Here is a 19132-nt window from a genome sequence, read left to right on the forward strand (position 1 = left end):
TATAAACGATACATCGCGGGTTTGTCTCTGTGCGGTATAGAAAATTACTATATCATAATATTCGAATATACGTTCTCACGCAGTTGCTTTTAGCTGCAGGCATTACACTACAGGCGTTTCTCACTCCTTCTCGTCTCTCCTTCTCACAGAGACGTAAAACAAGCCGCCTTCTTACACACGTCACATACTGTCGCGCGTGTAGCGTCAGACGCTCTCGCCGAGCACAGAGGTAGCAGCATGGCTAACGATAGCTGAGGCAGGTGGCGCAAGCAGAGCAGAGCGAGTTGAGTGACATTACAAGAGAGAGAAGGTGCGAAACTGATCACAAATGGAGGAAGAACAATTATTGCCCAAAAAACAGCAGGGGGCCCAACATCTGGCGGTGGTTTGGCTTCAAACGGGAAGATATTCCGCAGACAACAGCAATATGCTAAGTATGCAGCAGAAGTGTTACTACAAAAAGGTAGCAGCACTACTAATGTTTGCTTTCATTTAAAAAGTCACCCAAGAGAAAATGAAGAGTATTTAATAAATACAGTTTTGGTCAATTGACTTAGTTGTGATTTCCCTCTGTGCTTGAAAGTTTAAAAGTAGCATATTTTAATGCAGTATGAAGAATAATATTTTAATGTATACACATAGAATTATCATACTACTGTGATTATATGAATCAAGTGTTCATTCAAGGCTAAGGAAAAATATTGAGATATATATCGTATATCGCGATATGGCATAAAAATATTGCGATATTAATAAAAGCCAATATCGCCCAGCACTACCTTGAAGTAAAAGTATTTTAGTATTTGTTTACTGCAGGATGTACTTCTTGATGACAAGCAAAATTACAATAACAAAATAACTTGGAAGAAAATTAAATTTTTCTCTTTACTCCCACAAAATGTACAGAAAAAGAAGCAAAACCGTGGCCCTAAACCCGAGGAAAGGACCACAGTGTGGGTTACCTGTATTGTTGCACCTCTAGTAAGTACAATTATACATATGAACAAAATGACAGGTGTCAGCTGTAAGCATATATTACCTCGATCAAACATGGCGGAAATGTCTGTTACAAGATACTGCAGTAGTAAACAGTATGGATACTCGCTTTAATCCTGCACGGCACAACCCGACTTTTTTAAATAATCGTGTATTAATTGAGATCGGATGGTATAACAAAATTAATCATGATATTTTTTTTTTGCCATACCTCCCAGCTCTACTCTAAAGCAAAACTTTTTCCAGCGAGGGCCGCAATCAGACAATTAAATTCAATGATGTGAAGGGCCACTTTAAGACATTTTGTACATTAAAGATGCTAAAAGCAAACAAAGCATCCAAATTAAAGAAAATTAGTGGTATATCTACTAATCAAAGCTGTAAAAAATAATTCATGCCATTAATCACAAAACAATATTGCATTAATCATGTATATAAGATTATTCACCAAATTTATTTTGTTCTTTTACTTTCTAATCTATTGTAACAATAACATTTTCATCTGTGTCCAAATATTGGGGTCTTGTTTAAATTTATTGCAATTTCCAAGTTAATTGAAATTATGCATGCAAATAATAGTACTTTTATATTTGATTAATAATTTACATTTGACAGCACTATTCATAACATATCAGTAATAATCAATTCATTTTATTTTAACAATATGTCAAGGGCCCGTATAAAAACTAGCTGCGGGCTGAAATTGGCCCCAGGGCAACACTTTGGATAGCCCTGGCTCTAAAGTATATCTAATAGTGATGTAAAGGTCTCAAAATCTCACTGTACGATATTATTACAGTATTAAGGCCACAGTACAATATATTTGCAGCATATGTACAAAAAAAAAAGCTTTGTTAAAAATGCCATTCTGTGTATAATGAATTGGCAGGAATGTTTAGGATAACACACTTATTGTAATTGAACACAAACAATGCTAAAATGTTGCAATCATATATTTTACTACAAACAAGTATTTTTAAGTGCAAATAATTGTGTAGGAACATCTACCGTTTCAAATAATTATTTCAAAAACTAACTTCCAGTTGATGTCTTTAAAGTAATAATGTAAACATCCAGTTTAACAAGTGTAAATAATGTACAGTTTAGTGTCTTTCAACTTTTACATTAGAAGCAGTGTCCGCTACAGTGGTCATTTTTTATCAGTCTGGAAAATTTTGTTTCTCAGAAAAGTAAACTAACGATATACATTTTATAATGTAAATACCTCACCAACTGATGTTTGGCTTCAAATATATTTTCTGTGTGATTGTTTATGAGGTGGTGACTTTTCCAGCCCTGCCTTCCACCCTAGTGCAGCTAGAATAGGCTTCAGTCCCCCCGCAACATTAAGGGAGACAAGCGGTGGTAAATGGATGAATGGATGAAGGGTGTATCAAGTATTTTTTTAGTTTACTCGTATACCCCGTGTTCAAACTTTTTTCTGTGATTTCTTGCTGTGCCATGCAACGAGACCGCCAGGCTCTGAGTCGCCTTGGAAACCCTCAAAATGATTAGGATGTGCTTTGCTTTGCAGAACTGAGACTTTCTTACCTCTGCCAAAGAGGTTATGTTTTGACCTGGGCTTGTTTGTTAGTAACTCAACCAGTTATGGAAAGACTTAATGTCCAAAAAACAATTCCTTTCATCTACGACGCGTACAAACACTTATCTCACCAAGTTTTCGTTTGATATGATCACACATCTTTGAAACCGAAATACCGAGGTACCTTTTTTTTTGGATTATAAGTCACTCTGGAGTATACGTAGCACCGGCCAAAAATGCATAATAAAGAAGGAAAAAAACATGTATACGTCGCACTCGAGTATAATTCGCATTTTTGGGGGAAATTTATTTGATAAAATCCAACACTAAGAATAGACATTTGAAAGGCAATTTAAAATAAATAAAGAATAGTGAACAACACGCTGAAAAAGTGTATGTTATATGACGCATAAATAACCAACTGAGAACGTGCCTGGTATGTTAACGTAACAAATTATGGTAAGAGTCATTCAAATAACTATAACATATAGAACATGCTATACGTTTACCAAACAATCCGTCACTCCTAACCGATAAATCCGATGAAATCTTCTTCCTCGATGTCGCTTCTAAACAACTCTGCCAACTCCAAAGGTATGCGCCGCTTCCTCTTGTCGTTTTCTGCTGCATATTTCACTCAGTCCAGCTTGTTATCTGGAGTACATGATTTCCCTTTCAGTGCCATTTTTGTTCAGCCCTTCTCAGTTTTTATAAGTTACCGCCCACGATTAAATGATCCATTTTAATAGCTACGGCAGTAGCATACAGCATAGAGCAGTTAGAATTCCATGACCCACAATGCACTTCTGCCATGACCCTCACCAGCCGAATTCTTATTGGTTGACGTGTATGTAACGATTGCTGACGTGTGTGTGTGACGATTGCTGACATTTTCTTCGTCTCTTCCGCGAATAAGATAAATAATATTATTTGATATTTTACGGTAATGTGTTAATAATTTCACACATAAGTCACTCCGGAGTATACTGTATGTCGCACCCCCGGCCACACTATGAAAAAAACTGTGACTTATAGTACGAAAAATAAGGTATTTATAATACCGCTACATACCTAATATGCAAATATTGTGTTGTTTCTTGAGAATATCAAATAATTGCAATAAAAATGTGAGTGGTGACACAGTTTTGGCTTATATAATAATATTTATAAATGAAGGCAAGAAACCAATAGAATACTTACTCGACTTCCATATTGAGCAGTTCCACCAGAGCAGAAAAGGCGCCAACCTCCAGCAGCAGGAAGGTGTTGTACCTCATCCAATGCTGCACTTCCACCTCAGAGCTGCACTCGCCGAACGTTCCTACGTCGAAAAATAATGTGTTTAGTATGAACACGTTTGCACTGCGGAGACAATGACGACGCACCCTGAACCATGTACAGAATGGCTCGAGCAACCTTCAGCCTCTTTTCGCGAGCAGTCACCTCCAAACCGTCCAGCAGTCGCATGGCGTGAGCCCTGTGATGAGGGGCGTCAAGCTCTGTCCACTTCCTATCAGACACTGATGGACCAATACAGAAGAATGTAACATGCACTCTATGTTTTACCGTTATTCTTTCACGTTTGTGTGTGGCATACATACCATGTGTTCTGAATTCCTCCTCAAAGCACTTCCTATTGGTGGGAAACTCTGGTCCTTCAGTATAACTGTAGAGCTCTGCAAGAAAATGCAATAACTTTACAGAAATCCTAAAATCTGTGATGACAGAAGCAGACGATGGATCACTTACCTGACAGCTCTGCAGCCCACTTGTCTGTATCCGCATATTCAAACTCAAAGTCCGGAGACTCAGATAGGCCCTACAGGACACATTGAAACCATAAATAGTATTTACAATACATAAATAAACAAAATTAGAATCAAAACAAGAATAGAGAGGATAGTAACATATTGCATGGTTTCCCGGTGCTTGAAATCTGCATGTAGTGGTGGGGTCGTGGCCAATCTGACATAATTTTCATATTTTCAATTATGTTTATATATATAAATATATATATTATTTTTTTTGCTACAAATAATTTACATCCAATATCAAAATAAGTCTGTAAATAGCATTTCGTATCGACATATTTTGGTTATATCATTTTGCTCCATTTTTTAAATTGTTATTATTGTACAATGTAACAGGCTGTATACCAGTGGTAGCTGCTGGTCTTTTAAATAGGGAAAGCTATTTTTCATCTACTCTTTAAACATGATAACAGTCTCCAATAACAGACAAATATATAAACATGCTAGATTTTAAAAATGAAAAAAATTTAAATATCGCCATAAAAGGAACAACGGAATGAAAGATGAAAAATGCAATGGCAGTGTTTTATATTTCAAGATTGCTGATTCGTTCATTTTGCTGTCATTTAAAAAGGTATTCAACCAAGACAAATCATCCAATCATGTGGAACCCCCTTTCAGCATCCGTGGGAGGAACAACATCAAACATTTATTCAATGACAGTCTAGTTTGGCTTCAGCACTGTGACACTACTACATCAATGAAAAAAAGTTGTACCACTGTTGCCAATGTAGCTGATTCGAAAATAAATGAAACGCATTATAACGAATTTAGTCCATGAAATGGAAACACAAAAAAATATATTTGACCACTTTTTTATATTTCAGGGGAAGCTGAACTTTCCTTGCAGCCTTTGGTAATCGCCACTGCTGTATATCTGGCATCACATGTTAGAACAGTGGGAGTAAGAGAAGTCGGCAAGGCAGATCCATAACTTCAGGACAAGGACTGGCTCTAAGGGCTGGGTGGGTCTTACGGTTGATCAAAACTTTTCAGTGGCCACATTTTCTGCGCATCACTAGTCAATCGTGTTTGAATAATATAAGATGTATAGCCAGTCATACAATACATTACTTCAAATTGTCCATCCATCCATTTCCTACCGCTTATTCCCTTTGGGGTCGCTGGTGCCTATCTCAGCTACAATCGGGCGGAAGGAGGGGTACACCTGGACAAGTCGCCACCTCATCACAGTTACTTCAATTTGTTTCCACGTAAAAAAAATCCTATTTTTTGATGCATGGCGGCTTATTTTCAGCCGTGGAGCGCCACGATCAGATACATATAGGGGAAACCCTGTACTGTTGCTAGCGGGGTGTATACTATAGCCAAGAGTCATGGATGCATTGGAATTCTGGGTAATTCTTATGTTGCGTTTATAATGCATTACAGAGCCAATATTCTCCAGAAATGTGTTTGGTGTGGGTTCGCAGAGTGTGTCCCATATTAGTAAGAGTGTTAAAGAAAACTTGTTTTGTATCACAACCATCAGAGTGATCTGTATGGCTGCGGAACAAGACCCCTGGTTTACACATAGTTAAAGCAAAAAAAAACTCATCCGCCATTTTAGAAATGAATACAGGGGAAGCGTCACTCGTGACGTCACGACTTTGATCTGAAAGTAAACATGCGCTAATAAATTTGGGGAGCGAGTTTGACCCGGCAGGAATTCAAGGCAGGCGCATGTTACATGCCCGGCGGCTATTCAAGGAAATACGGTAAAACTGTTTTTCAGCTGTGGTCCGTATAGGCCGCAGCGGTACTTAGTTGTAATACACTTTTCCACCACGTGTGGCAGTAATGACAATATAAAACAAACAGAAAAATTCTGGCGCTAATGTCATAGGGAAATTTTTAAGCACAAACATTGAGACTAAAGTGGTGAAGCTGTATTTCTTTAATTTGCACTTTCATTTTTTTGACAGCTTAGTTGAGAAACATATCTATTATAATACATAATACATATTGCATGTAAATGTATGGTTTCTTTGATCAGTATGTGTTCTTCTAATCAGCCTGACCTGAACCTAAGGTTTATTTGTTAAATCAGTAATAATAATAGTTGTGTGCAACACATGCTTTTATATCAATTAACAAGGTAGAAAACTAAGTGGGTTCGATAAACGTTTTGAATATGATCAAAATCAATTGTAAGATTACACATTCAGTATTAATATTGGAGTGGTACCCAGGACCCTCTGTAGCGCAAAAGTTGGGCACCAACGTCAAAAAGGTTAAGAACCCGTACTATATACATTGACCCTGCTGGGAAATGCAGATAGAAATTAGCCTTTGGCTACAATTTGGCATATTAACATCTTATATGTTTGATAACGTACATTGTTCCATGTACTATAACCAATGGTGGCTTCCTATCAGGGGTTGTAATATACATCTATAAACAAGCTATTGGTGTGTTTAGTGGGACAGGCCAAAGTTAAGTCTTAGAAAATGCTGTAGTTTATAAATTACTTTCTGTGCGGCCCAGTAGAAAATGTGTCCCGGATCGGTGGTTGGGCACAACTGGTCTACGTAATATGTAATGATTGCTCTTTGCTCAAAATTTTGCGTGGATTATGTTTTACGGACCATCTTCAAGCCGCTTTCTTGGCATTTTGTGGGCGGTCTTTTTATGTGGCTCCTTGTTCCCACCATCTTTGTTGTGGTTTTAAGCCCCTCCACATGGAGCCTACAGACAGATTAGGTTTGAACTACACCCTACTTTGTATTAGACAAGGCAACAGTGGAGGATGCATGTACATGTGCGAGCCAGTCTGCTCCACAACAAGAGGATATTGAAGAAGGAATTTATTAAATACAATGGTGGACTTGCACAAAGCACTTGGGGTAAATCTCTACCATATATGGACAACCCGCTGAAGTCACTTATGGGGTAAATTCCAAACCGAATGTTTTGCGGAAGTATGAAGGCAGGCAAAATTGTTTTAAAAATGTCTCTGCAATGCCTCCATGGTTTGAATTCAAATTTCCGGGACTTATACAGATCTCAAATACAAAACAGCAGGGGCGGCATAGCTCGGTTGGTAGAGTGGCCGTGCCAGCAACTTGAGGGTTGCAGGTTCGATTCCCGCTTCCGCCATCCTAGTCACTGCTGTTGTGTCCTTGGGCAAGGCACTTTACCCACCTGCTCCCAGTGCCACCCACACTGGTTTAAATGTAACTTAGATATTGGGTTTCACTATGTAAAGCGCTTTGAGTCACTAGAGAAAAGCGCTATATAAATATAATTCACTTCACACTTCAGGTACCAATAGGTAAGAAAAGTTGATTTTGCATAACAGGGCTCCTTCAACTCATATTAGTCTGTGCTAAACTGTGATACATGAACCACTAGTGGTATGCCAAATAATCACTTCATTAAAGAGTGTTTTATTTTCCTACATTCAAATACAGTGTTACTGTTCTGTGTGTAATGTTACAGTGCCCAAAATAATAAATCCATCCATCCATTTTCTACCGCTTGTCCCTTCCAGAGTCGCTGGAGCCTCTCAGCTGCATTCGGGCAGAATAAATAAACTTGTTAAATAAATACTATGTCTTGTTTTAAATTAATACTTAGGTCTACTATGCAACTTTAATGATGGTCATTACTTTGGTACTTATAGGGACGGCGTGGCGCAGTGGGAGAGTGGCCGTGCGCAACCCGAGGGTCACTGGTTCAAATCCCACCTAGAACCAACCTCGTCACGTCCGTTGTGTCCTGAGCAAGACACTTCACCCTTGCTCCTGATGGTTGCTGGTTGGCGCCTTGCATGGCAGCTCCCTCCATCAGTGTGTGAATGTGTGTGTGAATGGGTAAATGTGGAAATAGTGTCAAAGCGCTTTGAGTACCTTGAAGGTAGAAAAGCGCTATACAAGTACAACCCATTTATTTATTATTTACTTGGAGAGACAAGTTTTGGATTAAACAAGTTAGAGAAACACTGCATTGTACTATGATTTATCTGAGTATTTTTTTGGGTCAAATTAATCAAAACGTGTTTTTTTAGAACTCGAATTTCAGGTGCATGAGACGAGTTCAGATCAATGTCCCTACATAATGCAAATACTGTACAAGTAGGGCTGGGCGATATGTCAATATACTCAATATAGCGCAGGTTTGTCTCTGCGATATAGAAAATGACTATATCGTGATATTCAAGTATACTTTCTCACGCAGTTGCTTTTAGCTGCGGGCATTACACTACAGGCTCTTCCCACTTTTTCTTGTCTCTCCTTCTCACAGACAGCAAGCGCACCTTCTTACATACATCACATACGTATACGCCCACGCGGAGCAGAGAGGTAGCAGCAATTGTAACGTTCGCCATGGTGCGAGTGGTAATACGAGAGAAAGAAGGTGCGAATCTGATAACAAATGAAGGAATAATTAATTCCCCAAAAAAACAGCAGGCTTCAAGTGGGGATATGTCGAACAGACAACCGTAATTTGTAAAGTGTGGGCCAAAAGCGTTGCTACAAAAGGTAGCGTTGCTACAAAAGGTAGCATTACTGCTAATATGTAGCATCATTTGAAAAGTCATTTGCTAGAGAATGAAGAGTGCTTACTCCGCATTTTAACATCTCCATTCGGTGCAACACCAACAAAATGCAGAGGCAACCATTTCCACATCAACACCAGGGTTTCCCACACATTTTTGTGTGGCGGCTCGCCACGAAAGAAGTACAGACCCCACAAATAAAAAAATTAAATTAAATTAAAAAACATTTTTTATTTTTTTTCGGCTTTTGACTCGCTCAACCGCTCATAAAAGCAATGGGACTCTGTCTGTGAATGGAGCTTGTAGTTACATATTATATAAATATGTAAATATTATATAAATATGTATATAAATATGTACATAAAGTGTTGTAATTATATTCCAACTCAGCGTTCTTCTTGGTCATCCCCCCCCCCTACCCACACCACCACAAATAGATGCCTGACCTGTGGGAAACACTGAACACCGAATGAAAAAAAATAGTCAACAACATAAGGAGATGACGTCCGTAGAAACCTACCACATAGCGATTTGATTTCCTATTCCATCCATCCATTTTCTACCGCTTATTCCCTTGTGGGGTCGCGGGGGGCGCTGGCGCCTATCTCAACTACAATCAGGCAGAAGGCGGGGTACACCCTGGACAAGTCGCCACCTCATCGCAGGGCCAACACAGATGGACAGACAACATTCACACTCACATTCACACACTAGGGCCAATTTAGTGTTGCCAATCAACCTATCCCCAGGTGCATGTCTTTGGAAGTGGGAGGAAGCCGGAGTACCCGGAGGGAACCCACGCATTCACGGGGAGAACATGCAAACTCCACACAGAAAGATCCCGAGCCTGGATTTGAACCCAGGACTGCAGGAGCTTCGTATTGTGAGGCAGACGCACTAACCCCTCTGCCACCGTGAAGCCCTTGATTTCCTATTATGCCGCTCATTTTTATTTGACACATATTGAAATATATTGTGTGACATCATGAACAAAAGTGCACTTTGTCTTTTTTAAACCATTGTAGTGGCGTTCTGCACAAAAAGTACACTTTGATTTATTGTTGTTTGGATATGTCATCTTAATGAAGTGGTTCTTAACCTTGTTGGAGGTACCGGACCCCACCATTTTCATATGCGCCTTCACCGAAACCTTCTTTAATAAAAAATAAAATGTTTTTTTTGGTTTTTTTTTTTTTTTTTTTAATTCAACACAAAGTTATGTTTCTTTTTTAATGGTGCACAAAATGAACCGAAATTATACACCTGCAAATCAGATGGAAACTTAGAGGGAAAATTGTTTGGAGGTGTCCATAAAACGCCAAAAGGGAGAAGTTTTTATTTACACGATGAGTTGGGTGTGTCTTGACGTCAGCGGCGGAGGCTCCGCCGAAACCCTGAGGCCGACTCACCAAACCCCTAGGGTTCGATCGAACCCAGGTTAAGAACCACAGTCTTAATGACATCATGCACGAAAGTGCACTCATAGCTTGTTTTAAATTTGTCTCTGACAATTGGTGACAGGTGGGTTAGTACGTCTGCCTCACAATACGAAGGTCCTGAGTAGTCCTGGGTTCAATCCCGGGCTCAGGATCTTTCAGTGTGGAGTTTGCATGTCCTACCCGTAAGTTGCGTGGGTTCCCTCCGGGTACTCCGGCTTCCTCCCACCTCCAAAGACACGCACCTGAGGATAGGTTGATCGGCAACACTAAATTGGCCCTAGTGTGTGAATGTTGTCTGTCTATCTGTGTTGGCCCTGTAATGAGCTGGCGACTTGTCCACGGTGTACACCGCCTCCCGCACGATTGTAGCTGAGATAGGCACCAGCGCCCCCCGCGACTCCAAAGGGAATAAGCAGTAGAAAATAGATGGATGGATGTTTTGAAATGACACGAATGTGTGTGTCACTGCTTAATAAATACAGTTTTGGTAAATTGACCTAGATGTAATTTCCCAAGAAAGTTTAAAATGAGCATATATTAATGCAGTATGAACAACAATATTTTAATGTAGACACATAGAATCATCATACTGCTGTGATTATATGCATAAAGTGTTAATTCGAGGCTAAGGCAAAATATCGAGATATATATTGTGTATCGTGACATGGCCTAAAAATATTGAGACATTAAAAAAAGGCCTTATCGCCCAGCCCTAGTCTGAAGTCACATTATTTCAAGAATTTAAAAAAAATAAATCACAGTATTGCATTTAAAAACCTTCATTTTATAAGAAATAGACCTTGTAGAAAATACTTAATCTTTTTTTCTACATTTAAAACATTTTCTTGTGGTCTACATAACATGTAAAGGTGGTGCTTTGGTCAAAATGTTTATAGCTTATGATTGCCTTCCGCCCGATTGGAGCTGAGAATAAGTGGTAGGAAAATGGATGGATTATGTTTACAGACCATTCTTAACCCACTTTAGTACAATCTCTTCAGTAGAAAAGTTGGTTTTGCATAATTGGCCCCTTTTAATATTGCATTTAAAACTAGTAGCTTTAGTAATATTACCAGTGCAAAACATTTTTATTATAATAATGTTATTATAAATTAATTGAATTGAAGTATTTATTTCAAACCTGCACAGTACAACACACACTTTTTTTTCTTTTTACATTTTGGCAGAGACATTTATGCAAGGCTTGAAAAGGGGTTGGATGAAGCAGATGCTTATAATTTCCCGACCCCACTCACTCATTTCACATTTAATTTACTTGTACAGTACAAGTATTGGAGCATGCACAGAAATACAATCTAACAAGTGGTGAAAATATATTATTACAACTATAAAATATTTGATTTATTTAAACAGCTATTTTTGACAGACTTTTACACATGAAATGAGCAAAAGATGGGATTTTAAAGTGGATCTTTTACCGCTGACAGGTCGACTGATATGACAGCTGAAGCTAACTAGCATCATGCTCGCCTACGCAAAGAAGCTACGCTGTTGCTGGGCTTTATCTATTATCTTCAGTTGTTTCAACAAGTGACAGTGTAACACAAAACAGCAGAAATTCAGAAACACTTGTCCAAAGTATTTAGGGGAAAAAAGACAAATAATATAGTGGTTGAGCTACAGTGAGCTCGGTGTTGTTTTCTAGTGAGGAAATGGCCAACCTAGCCCGCGTGTGGCCTGCTGTGAACAATGTGGAAGCATTGGACAGTCACACATATATGCGTGTATTTACCTCTGAATCCTTCCTCTGGTTGCGGGTAAATTCCCCTCTGCTCTTGTTCGGCAGCATAGCTCTTTGTTTACTGTTTGCCGCGAGCCCAGCACCATTTCCTCCGACTTCCATTTTTTAGGGGGCCGCCACTTCTTCTTCTTCTTTTCTTGTTTAATGGCGGTTGGCAAGCAAGCTCAGAGTGCGCATTACTGCCACCCTTTGATATGGAGAGTGGACCCTAATCTATAGTCCTTTATTATAAAGGCCTACTGAAATGAGATTTTCTTATTTAAACGGGGATAGCAGGTCCATTCTATGTGTCATACTTGATCATTTTGCAGTATTGCCATATTTTTGCTGAAAGGATTTAGTAGAGAACATCCACGATAAAGTTTGCAACTTTTGGTCGCTAACAGAAAATCCCTGCCTCTACCGGAAGTCGCAGACGATGACGTCACATGTTGATGGCTCCTCACATATTCACATTGATTTTAATGGGAGCCTCCAACAAAAAAGCTATTCAGACCGAGAAAATGACAATTTCCCCATTAATTTGAGCGAGGATGAAAGAATCGTGTTTGAGGATATTGATAGCGACGAACTACAAAAAAAGTAAAAAAAAACGCGATTGCATTGGGACAAATTCAGATGTTTTTAGACGCATTTACTAGGATAATTCTTGGAAATCCCTTATCTTTCTATTGTGTTGCTAGTGTTTTGGTGAGCTTAACAGTACCTGATAGTCGGAGGTGTGTGTCTGAGGGAGACTGAGGTGTCCGACACCTGCTCACCAAGCCAAGACACCACGAAGCCTCTCCGTCCCGGCGCTCAGTGCTAGCTCCGCAGCCCTGTCCCCTCATCCGCAACTCCTCCAGTCTCTCCAAACAGACTCCGGTGTGGCAGAGACCCAACAGCTGGTCTCCATGGCAAAAAGGCTCCCGGGAGGCAGATCCAGAAGTCCACAAAAAGGCATTTAATCGAATGTTATGCTTTGTATTGAGGTTAAATATATCATGTAAAATGTTCTTATATGATTGGAAATAACACGTGTTAAGCGGGCTAAGGTTATCCAGGCTTAATCACACCTAACCTTATCAATGTCCACACACAATAATGGTCATTTAAAGGCCTACTGAAACCCACTACTACCGACCACGATAGACCACTGATAGTTTATATATCAATGATGAAATATTAACACTGCAACACATGCCAATACGGCCTTTTTAGTTTACTAAATTTCAATTTTAAATTTCCCGCTAAGTGTGGTGCTGAAAACGTCATGGTATGATGACTCGTATGATGACGCGTGCTTTTGACGTCTTGGGTTGTATAGCGGACATTATTTTCCAGCCCGATCCAAGCTATATGTAGTCTGCTTTAATCACATAATTAAAGAGTATTCTGGACATCTGTGTTGCTGAATCTTTTGCAATTTGTTCAATTAATAATGGAGAAGTCAAAGTAGAAAGATGGAGGTGGAAAGCTTTTAGCCGAGGAAACACACGGTGTTTCCTTGTTTAAAATTCCCGGGGGTGAAGCTTTACTATGGATCAGAGCGGTCAAGCGAACATGGATCCCGACTACATGTCAACCAGCAGTTTTCGGTGAGAAAATTGTGGTAATAAGTCGGCTCTTACCGGGGATCAGTGGAGCTTCTGTCCTGCTGCAGCTTTGTGACTTCCCTCAGAGACTCTGCCGTCAACACACCCGTGGCCACACCCTTCCGACTTTCGAGGTACTATTTAACTCACTAAAACACTAGCAACACAATAGTCAGATAAGTGATTTCCCAGAACTATCCTAGTAAATGTGTCTAAAAACATCTAAATCGCTCCCACTGCAATCGCCTTTTTTTTTTTCTAGTCCCTCACTCTAAATTTCCTCATCCACAAATCTTTCATCCTCGCTCAAATTAATGAGTAAATTGTCGCTTTCTCGGTCCGAATAGCTCTAGCTGCTGTTGGCAATGATTGTAAACAATGTGAGGATGAGAGGAGCTCCACAACCCGTGACATCACGCGCACATGGTCTGCGACTTCCGGTACAGGCAAGGCTTTTTTATTAGCGATCAAAAGTTGCGAACTTTATCGTGGATGTTCTCTACTAAATCCTTTCAGCAAAAATATGGCAATATCGTGAAATGATCAAGTATGACACATAGAATGGACCAGCGATCCCTGTTTAAATAAGAAAGTCTCATTTCAGTAGGCCTTTAAAAACCCCTCCCCCTCAGTCCGCCAGTGCAACGCGACCTAGTACGCATGCACAGAAAATGCACACGTCATAGTCACCTCCAGTGTTGCTTTGTGTGCAGCTTCCTAAATGTAACTTACCTGAACAATAACCAGTGTTGTGGTATTTCAATTAACTGGAATCCATTGTGCTGTGGGGCCATATATTGTAGTGACTCTCACCTGAGCCATCATCAATTAATCACATCTTTATTAGACACGTAAACAGTTGCCTAGTGGTTATAGTGTCAGCCCTGAGATCGGTAGGTTGTGAGTTCACACCCCAGCCGAGTCATACCAAAGACTATAAAAATGGAATAAAACCACCTCCCAGGGGGTGATCAAAGGTGAGGGGTCAAATGCAGGGAATAGTTTTGCCACACCTCGTGTGTGGGTGACAATCATTGCTACTTTAACTTAACTTATAAAGAAAATGGTATACTAGGTTAGAGTGTCCGCCCTAAGATCGGTAGTTTGTGAGTTCAAACCCCGGCCGAGTCATACCAAAGACCATAAAAATGGGACCCGTTACGTCCCTGCTTGACACTCAGCATCAAGGGTTGGAATTGGGTTTGTAATATTTGTTCTAACTTTGTGATGATACAATACACATTAATGAACATATGAAATACAAATGTGACAGATTGTAGCCAAAGGGTGAGTTCCATCTGCATCTCATTGCAAAGAAACAAGCCCCAAGGTCCCACTAAAGTTGAAGAAAAAAAGTTAAAGTACCAATGATTGTCACACACACACTAGGTGTGGCGAAACTTTTCTCTGCATTTGACCCATGGGAGGTGAGAGGAGCAGTGGGCAGCAGTGGTGGCCGCGCCCGGGAATCATTTTTGGTGATTTAACCCCCAATTCCAACCCTTGATACAGAGTGCCAAGCAGGAAGGTAATGGGTGCCATTTTTATAGTCTTTGGTATGACTCAGCTGGGTTTTGAACTCACAACCTAGCGATCTCAGGGTGGACACTCTAACCACTAGGCCACTGAGTAAGTATTTTAGTTTATTTGGAGTCTTCTCAACTCTAGAAGTAGTTCACCAACTTCCACCTGTCGTGCACACACTGGGATGGTTGTCACGGCCCCTGAACAAATCCTTAATGCTTAATTCTGAACAACATCAAGCTTTATTAACTAGGTCTTTGCTGCTGACCCATAAGCTACACATCCATAATCAACTGCCGATCTCATATATTTTAAAGGTCTCTGCCATACATTGTGAATGTATACCTATCATAGATTTTCTTATTCAAGAAAAACATTACTGCTTGTCTTTTTCCAGCAGATAATTTGAATCCCCATTTTCCAGCCTATGTCTCCACACTGTTAGCAGGATTTTGTAAGCTTTGTGTTGTATGTTGATTTTTGCTGCCTTGTTTCCAGAGTGTGCCGTTTATCAGCACATAGTGAGTTATATATTCTATAATCCACTGCCTCATATATATAATTTATCGTATTAAACAAAATGGGACTAATCACACTTCCTTGAGGATCCGCATTTTCCACAATCATACTTTAAATCACACTTTTATTTCCAAGTTACTGAGGAAGTTCTTGATCCACTCATACATCCTTTCTTCTGTTCCAAGCTTTCGTATTCTAATTACAGTGGTGATCAAAATGATTCAACCCCCACACAATTTTGGTGTTTCAGCAAGTTGGACATTTATTCCGTATTTTGTTTATAGTCATATCAAATAAAGATGTGTCAAATAGACAAATGCAACTTAAATTGTAACACTGTATTTTACAAAATACCAAAAAAGGACATTTTTCTTAATATCTCATTGACAAAATTATTCAACCCCTGGAAGATCATAACTCTTAAGAACAGAATTTGAATAAGGTCTTTTCATTTAGGTGTTGAAAACATCTTTATATGTGATTAGAACCATAACGAGCAACGATTAAACTGATTGAAAAAGACTGTGACGCTCAGTTTCTTGTAGATGGTCAATGGTGTATTTGCAACATGGTGAAGTCCAGGGAGTGGTCAAAGAAGTACAGAGAGGAGGTAATTTCTCTTCATAAGAAAGGATATGGATATAAGAAAATAGCAAAGACATTACACATTCCAAGAGACACAGTTGGGAGCATAATTCGCAAGTTTAAAGCTAAAGGCACAGTGGAAACACTACCTGGGCGTGGTAGAAAGAGGATGTGTGCAGTACAGTGGTGAAAACCCCCCGGGTAACAGCTGAGGAACTACAACAGGACATTGCAGAGGGGGGAAAGCAGGTTTAGTCCCAGACAATAAGGCGCGCACTACGAGATGAAGGCCTCCATGCCAGAACTCCCAGGCGCACCCCACTTCTGACTACCAGGCACAAGAAAAATAGACTCCAGTATGCCAAAAATCATCTGGACAAACCCCAAAGGTTTTGGGAAACTGTTCTATGGAGCGATGAGACAAAACTGGAACTCTTTGGGCCTATGAATCAACGTTATGTCTGGAGGAGAAAAAAATGAAGCTTACAAAGCATGGCGGGGGGTCAATCATGCTCTGGGGCTGTTTCTCTGCCTCAGGTACCGTGAATCTCCAGCGTGTTCAAGGCATTATGAATTCTTTTTCCTACCAGGATATATTAGCTGCAAATGTCATGAAGTCAGTGACGAAGCTGAGGCTTGGGAGACGTTGAACCTTCCAACAGGACAACGATCCCAAGCATACCTCCAAATCAACATCAGAGTGGTTGCAGAAGAAGGGCTGGAAGACTCTGGAGTGGCCTTCACAGTCGCCAGACCTAAATCCTATAGAAAACCTGTGGTGGGACTTGAAGAAAGTAAGTTGCAGCACGCAAGCCCAAGAATATGAATGAACTGGAGGCCTTTGCCCAAGAGGAATGGGCTAAAATACCTGTACATCGTTGCAAGAAGCTTGTGTCCGGTTATGTATCACGTTTGAAGGATGTAATTACTGCTAAAGGTTGTTCTACTAAGTACTGAAGATGCATGTAACTAGGGGGTTGAATCATTTTGTCAATGAGATACTAAGAAAAATGTCCTTTTTTGGTATTTTGTAAAATACAGTGTTACAATTTAAGTTGCATTCGTCTATTTGACACATCTTTATTTGATATGACGATAAACAAAATCCGGAATAAATGTCCAACTTGCTAAAACACCAAAGCTGTGTGGGGGTTGAATAATTTTGATCACAACTGTAGTACACAATTTCTCCATAACATATCCTAAGTTTTTCCACATAAAAAAACAGCTGCTACAGTTTCTTTATTGGCTTGCGCATTCCTTATATCATTCTCTAACTTGACAATGGGATCCATTAGCGATCTTCCTCTCCTAAAACCACTTTGAAATGTTGATATTAAATGCCTTGATTCATTGCTTAACAATCAATATTTCCATGATTTTCCCAAGATGCGGTTAGAGTTATTGGTCTACAATTAGTTGTTATTGTAGGTTCCCTTCGTGGTTTCCTAACTGGCAGATTCGTTGCCACCTTTCAAATTTTTTTTAATTTTCCCTTGATCCCAAATTTGGTTAAACATCTCCAATACTCGGAGCAGCACAGTGTAACAGGGGTTAGTACATGTGCCTCACAATACGAAGGTCCTGGGTTCAATCCCCCGGCTCAGAGTCTTTCTGTGTGGAGTTTGCATGTTCTCCCCGTGACTGCGTGGGCTTCCTCCCACCTCCAAAAACATGCACCTGGGGATAGGTTGATTGTCAGAACTAAATGGGCTCTGTGTGAATGTGAGTGTGAATGTTGTATGTCTTTGTTGGCCCTGTGTTGAAGAGGCGACTTGTCCAGGGTGTACCCGACTACCGCCGAATGCATCTGAGATCCACCCATACCCCCCACCCCCCACCCCACCGCGAACCCGTAAGGGACAAGCGGTAGAAAATGGATGGGTCTCCAATCGTCTTTGAAGAGCTTCTTCACTCAGATGTTTTAATATCACATAGTTTATCCTGTTTTTACCTGGTAAAGTTACTTTTGCTTTATTTATTGCTTTTTTCAATTTACTCCATGGAACATTTTATAAATCATTCTTTTCTTTTTTACTTTCTATTAAATGCTGATACTGCTTTTTAGTTTCCTCTTTTCTTTCTCTCCTGAGTCACATTTTCACAGCTATGCATTTTAGGTAATACCCTTGCCATCATATTTACATTGTCTTCATCTTTAACTGTTTTTATATTTTTATTCTTTAAAACTGGATAGTTCCAAGACTTTTGTACCCCATTCATCTTTTCAACAACTCCCCATATAGTCTTTCAACCGGCAATTTCACAAAACCTCTACAAAAAATCCTATTTACATTTTCTTAATATTTTCCTTAATTTCGCCTGTTCTTTTATTTTCAATATAGTTGTTGAAATTCACAGTTCTTGAATAAAAAAAAAAAACCTTGCTTCTTTTACTGCAGCTGAGCATTCCACCAAGGAACTAATTTATTCCTCTTACTTTTAGACTTCTTTGGAATAGAGATTTTTGCAGCTTCCACAACAACTGTGCTTACTATTTTCTCCGTCTGATTTTCATGTACTTTTTTTGCTGCCTCTGCATTTTTTGTTATGTTTTGTATTTCAGCAGAGTTTATCCTTGCTTCACAATCTCTGTGGCCAACACTATGTGCCCCACCACAATATACAGACACACCAGCTCCACACTTGCCTTCTTCATGGTAAATAGTCATGAAAATAAAGAAAACACATTGAATGAGAAGGTGTGTCCAAACTATTGGCCTGTACTGCATTTGAAATGAAAACTATACATAGAAACACTTGCAATCACAGATTAAACCCCAGGTCCTCACCTTGTTTTACATTTCCTGCTTTTATAACTATTTTAGTGATTTTTTACAATATTAAAAAAAAAAAAAAAAGATTCTCCAGGGTCAA

The 19132-nt window shown here is 39.6% G+C and overlaps 1 protein-coding gene across 1 annotated transcript in view; it reads right to left on the minus strand.

The window, feature by feature from the left end:
• Positions 1 to 12211, minus strand: part of strip1 (striatin interacting protein 1) — a 37548-nt gene extending 25337 nt beyond the window's left edge. The window contains exons 1-5 of the mRNA XM_061874194.1: positions 12045 to 12211; positions 4289 to 4358; positions 4141 to 4215; positions 3925 to 4059; positions 3740 to 3860 (exon numbers count right to left, since the gene is read on the minus strand). Coding sequence (XP_061730178.1) covers positions 3740 to 3860; positions 3925 to 4059; positions 4141 to 4215; positions 4289 to 4358; positions 12045 to 12155 — 512 coding nt within the window. The 5' untranslated portion in view covers positions 12156 to 12211. The remainder of the gene's footprint in view (positions 1 to 3739; positions 3861 to 3924; positions 4060 to 4140; positions 4216 to 4288; positions 4359 to 12044) is intronic.
• Between the last annotated feature and the right edge of the window lie 6921 nt (positions 12212 to 19132).

This window comes from Nerophis ophidion, linkage group LG16 (genome assembly GCF_033978795.1).
Source record: "Nerophis ophidion isolate RoL-2023_Sa linkage group LG16, RoL_Noph_v1.0, whole genome shotgun sequence".
NCBI lineage: Eukaryota > Metazoa > Chordata > Actinopteri > Syngnathiformes > Syngnathidae > Nerophis > Nerophis ophidion.